The following is a 5,374-nucleotide window of genomic DNA, read 5'->3' as shown; positions in this document are numbered from 1 at the left end:
GTACAACTCCTTATAACTTTACGTAAAATATTACTCCCTACGTTTAACCTTTTTTTTTTTTTTTAAGTAAAAAACAAATGATCTCTTTTTAAATTTGAAAATAATTTAGATTAAATTTTTAATTCTATCCTTAATGAGAAACTTTTATAACCACACAAATAATTTGAGCCCTTTTTTGACTTGTTTAGAATCACAAATTATAAAAGTCTTCATTTATTTTTTAAACCCCGTATCCGGTCAATTATACATAAATTGGAACCGAGGAGAGGGGTATGCTTTTTCTAAGATGGAGCATTCTAGTAAAGTTATATCATTGGGCATCAGCACATATTTGTTTGATCACTCTGTGGAAAATAAAAACTTGAGATTGAATTGAGATAAATTATCTGAATCCATTCTCATTGATGAGTGTATGTATTTATACATGTATCTGAATAAAAAACAAATAAATAGCTATACACTTGTCTATTCTCCATTGGACTAAAAATAACAGAAAAGTTCCTTTTATAGAGGTGTCTAGAGAATCTAATCTCTCAACTCTTATCTTTTCTATTAAATGAACGGTCATGATGAAAAACTATATAATCTGATCCAACGCTCCTAAGCTGCCCCTTGTTTCATTCAAGACCCGAGAAAGGGAAGATATAGATACAAAACATAGATCGGAAAATATGGCCTCTTTCCCTTTCTTCTCTACACAATCAGCATCACAATTAGAGCATAGATTAACAGTATTTCCAACACACTCTTGACTCTTCAACATTGCCATCGCACCATCTCCAGCTTTCACATCCCAGCTAGCTCCTCCATTTCCGTAATTCTCTACTCCAGAACCATAAAGTTAAAGAACCATCAAGTAATTAATCATCTGCAGCCACTCTCCTAATTGAAGGTAATTAAATTCTTTTCTTCTTCTTTTTTCTTTTTGGGTTTTTGCTGTCTATATATAAATGAGCAACGGTAAAGTGTTCGCGGGTGACTTACTGTGGTAGGTATGCGATCTCGCTTTTGCGAGTAAAATCTCGTAGCAGCCTAGCCTTCGCACCTGCGCGCTTCCCATTGCATCTGCGATGCCGCTGAAGCGAAGTCAACTGGAGCCTTAGACTCGCACCTGCGATAGGCCCCCTTTCGGTCACCTAACCTTGGTCGTTCATCGAATCGGGAATGGACATTGTACGCCCCCTCCCGGCTCCGGTTGTCAACATCACACCCTTAGGGGTGTGGCGCTTCCCGGATCCTGATGCTTTGGGCACCGGGCTACTTTTTTGATTTGTCTATGTATAAATATTTTTTTCTTAAGTAGTTTCGATCTTCGTACCTCTGGTGTAAAAGAACAAGGACGATAAAAAGATTGGTTTTCTTAAATTCTCTTTCTACTTTTGACCTGAATAATATGAATTTGTTTGGACAACTGTGTTACAGAGTACTCCTACTATTGAGTCTAATATTGCTAACATAGTTAAAAGATGTTAATTGAAAGTTGCGGGACAAAGATGCATATCTGGACTGTTACATACATTTGAGAAATCCTCGTTAACTTGGAACAAAAATTTTCGTAGGTCAAGGATTGGCAATCTATCTAAATCTAAGGCGAGCAATCAGTTCTAACATTGTTATATTTACTTCCAACAGCTGTAAAAAGACCAATCTAATTGACATGGAGAAGGGTCTGACTGGTGAAAGAACTAATGCTCATGCAACGACATCAATTGCTGAGGAAGTAGTTGGTTTTGAGGATGATGCACATAGTATAATTCAACAATTGACTGGAGGAACAAAGGAACTAGACGTTGTCTCGATTGTTGGAATGCCTGGCTTAGGCAAAACAACTTTGGCTAGAAAGGTGTTCAATCATTTTATTGATAATAGACACTTTGATGTCCGATCATGGTGCTCTATATCTAAGGAATATAGTTTGATGAAGGTGTTCTCGGAGATTCTTAAACAAGTCATAGGCAATTTGGATAATATCAAAGATGAAGACATGCCTAACACGTTGCGCAAGAGTCTAATGCGCAAGAGATACCTCATTGTATTAGATGATGTATGGGAAGTTAAGGCATGGGAAGATTTTCGATTATCTTTCCCACAGGATGAAAATGGAAGTAGAATACTAGTAACAACTCGAAATGAAGAAGTGGGTTGGCAGCTTAAGCACCATAGTAATCCATATTCTCTTAGATTTCTCACAGGGGATGAGAGTTGGGAATTACTACAGAAGAAAGTATTTCAAGGAGAGATCTGTCCCCCCGAGCTACTCAGAGAAGGACAACGAGTTGCCAAAAACTGCAAAGGATTACCACTTGTGATCGTCTTGATTGCTGGAACTATTACAGAGAAAAGGCAAGCCTCTTTATGGCTTGAGGTCGCAAACGATTTAAGTTCCCATGCTTTAGAAGAGCAAAGCATGAAGATAATAGAGTCAAGTTATGATAATTTGGAAGACCATTTAAAGCCTATCCTTCTTTACATGGGGTTGTTTCCCGAAGACCACAAATTTCCAGTGTCCGATTTACTAAAGTTGTGGATGGCTGAAAATTTTGTACAGGACATGGACACAGAAAACATGGAGGAAGCATCTAAAATATGTTTGAACGATCTAGTGAACAGAAGCCTAGTAGTGGTTACTAAAAGGAGAAGTAATGGTGAGTTTAAGTATTGTACTGTTCATGATTTAGTGCGCGAGTTTTGCTTGAGAAAACTTACAAAAGAAAAGTTTATGCAGCTCATAGTCCCATACAATCCATACCAACCTTTAGATTCAAAGGAACCTCAGTTATGCATGTATATCCATGACGATCTTGTCAAACAATTGGTGCAGTATGAATATTCATTGGATAGGATTCCAACGTTAGCAGGATGTCAAAGATGTGTCGAGTTCATTGCTCATCCAACATTCTGTCCATGGTATCATATAAGTCTTTTCTCTTTACTTGATAACTTTAGACTTATTCGGGTGTTGAATTTGTTGGATATCTACTCGGAAATTAGTTCTTGGGATACGGCAATGCAAGCAGTAACTCACTTGAGGTATCTTGCAATTCGTACCAAAGAATTTGATTTCCAGCGGGTATCACACCTACTCGATCTACAAACCTTGCGAGTGGTGCGGAAAGATTCAAGTAAGCATATACTTAAGACATCACCTGCTATTTGGAAATTGCATAAACTAAGGCATCTAGATATACAGGACTTTTCCTTTACATGGGAAGACAAAGATCGAGTAATTTTTGAAGAATCTTCAGAAACTGTCTTACCGAACTTGAAGACTTTTGGCAAGTGTTGGATATACTTAGCTGATATGACTCCGGAGTTTTGGTGGAGATTTCCAAATATTGAACAACTCAACCTCCACTTTGTTGAACCCACATATTATTCCATTAACGTCAAGGAAGTTGATAGCTTGAATCTTGAACAACTCCCACTTCAATCTCTCGAACTGCGTTTCTCGACCTACATATCCATTGGATTGAGTGGCTGTGTTATCTTCCCTTCAAATTTAAAGAATTTGTCCCTTCATAGTATTTTCCTAACAGAAAAATTTGTTTCAAATATTGCAAGACTGCAAAATCTTGAGAAACTCAAACTAAATAGGATATACTTCAGGCCCAAGGATAGAGGATATAGAAGATGTTGGGATGTCAGTAATTTCAAGTTTCAAGCACTCAAAATCTTGAAACTACACTTTGTTACTATGACAGAATGGTGCTCCTCAGATATATCCTTCCCTGTGCTTGAGAAATTAGTTATAGATAACTGTTGGAGACTTCAAGATATCCCTTCTAGCTTTGTGGATATCCCAACACTGAAGTTGATTAAACTGGGTTATTGCAGCAAGTCACTTCAGGATTCAGCTCTCAACATTAAAAAAGAAGTTGAAGAGATCAGAGGATGTGATAGTCTCCAAGTTGATGCCCCGTATCGTTGAATAAAGGTGAGGTAGTACGGTGCACTAAGCTCCCGCTATGCGCGGGGTCCGGAAAAAGGCCCGACCACAAGGGGTCTATCGTTAAATAAAGGTAAGTGATTTCATAATTATGATACAAAGTTTTTGGCAAAAATCATCCTTGAACTATAACCCAAACCTAAAGTACATCCTTGTGATGCCTCATTGAACAAAAAACATCCTTATACTATTTAAGCTATTGTAAGAATCATCCCTAATCGTCTTCCACCTTCACCAAAAAAGATTTAAGGCATCAAAAAATAAAGTTTCTAACTTCAGAGTTATCTAGGGGAAACTCCTGAGCAAAAAGAGAAGCAAGGGCTATTTTTTCACGCCTCACAAACAAGGTAAAGAATCAATAGTCAAAAAGTTAGATATTTTTCGATTCTATTACGATTTTTGCTATTTCTCAAACTGAATTAGTTGGTTAATGTATTTGGCTTCTTACTGTACGTCTTCTTTGTCACTTTAATTTGAAAGAGATTACTGCATGTGTAAAGGACAATTAGAAATAACCAAATCCCTTACCTGTTGAAATGTCAGAAAAATTTACTAATTTTTCTTTTTTTTTCTGTTCTGGTTTGAATAATCCCAATGTTGCACTCATTTTGCCCCAAAAGAAAATATTGGAGAAGAAGATGCTAGTTTAGAAGTTCTTCATCTAGAATTAGAATTGTTAGTTTCAGGAGTCTACATTAGATAATTACATTTTCTGCCGCAAAAGAAAATATTTTTCTACTTACAAGTTTACATTAAAGACCATTTCTTCAGAGATATTTAAATTTTTTCTCTTTGTTGCAGCAACAGTGGAATAGCATAATGTAAGATCCTTCATTTGATTCAAAAACTCTCGGGAAAAGTAGTTGTTCGCGAAGTAAAATTTAAAGATCATTGTAGCAATGAGAAGCAAATTGGAGAAATTGGATGTCGTGGTTAAACAAGAGCAACGAATAGTCTTAAAATTCGAGAGGAAAATTGAGAAATTAAAGAGGAAAAATTGAGGCAAAATTTGATTGTACTATTCGTTTATTTGTAGTTTTATATTAAATTTGTTATATATGTACAAGTTCAATAAAAAGTAGTCTTGCTTCCTAAGAGTATTATTTTGTTTTTTCTGAACAAGTGCACTAATACCGCTAATTCTTTATTTTTGTTAAGGTGAAGCAGTAAGATGTTGCAATAAAGTATTTATCAGTTAACTTTTCATCTTTGTTAATAATTAAAACCAGTGAAAAACCAACAACAAGGAACACCTTTATACCCTTTACTACTTCATACCTTTAGACCATCACACTAGTACCAACAAAAGGCAATAATGAGCAGGGGAAAACAACAAACAACCGCAAAAAAAAAAACAAAAAATTTCAGCAAAAACCAGTATCCATATACTACAATACCATTGATTAATAAAAGATAAAAACCAACAAC

At 36.0% G+C, this 5,374-nt stretch overlaps 1 protein-coding gene across 4 annotated transcripts; it reads left to right on the top strand.

The window, feature by feature from the left end:
- The first annotated feature begins 597 nt into the window (after positions 1-597).
- On the top strand, positions 598-5,041 carry LOC104112081 (putative late blight resistance protein homolog R1B-12). 4 transcript variants are annotated; one of them, XM_009621910.4, is made up of 4 exons: positions 598-892; positions 1,633-4,019; positions 4,236-4,293; positions 4,748-5,041. In XM_009621910.4, the coding sequence occupies exon 2, from the start codon at positions 1,658-1,660 to the stop codon at positions 3,926-3,928; it is 2,271 nt and encodes a 756-aa protein (XP_009620205.1). In that variant the 5' UTR covers positions 598-892; positions 1,633-1,657; the 3' UTR covers positions 3,929-4,019; positions 4,236-4,293; positions 4,748-5,041. The 4 variants fall into 4 exon arrangements, with proteins under 4 accessions (XP_009620205.1, XP_070041867.1, XP_009620204.1 ...); XM_070185766.1 differs by lacking the exon at positions 4,236-4,293 and having other exon boundaries at positions 4,754-5,041; XM_009621909.4 differs by lacking the exon at positions 4,236-4,293.
- Positions 5,042-5,374: the final 333 nt, after the last annotated feature.

This window comes from Nicotiana tomentosiformis, chromosome 9, assembly GCF_000390325.3.
Source record: "Nicotiana tomentosiformis chromosome 9, ASM39032v3, whole genome shotgun sequence".
Taxonomy (NCBI): domain Eukaryota; kingdom Viridiplantae; phylum Streptophyta; class Magnoliopsida; order Solanales; family Solanaceae; genus Nicotiana; species Nicotiana tomentosiformis.
The sequence above is the reverse complement of the archived record's forward strand: the minus strand, read 5'-3'. Positions and strand labels throughout refer to the sequence as shown.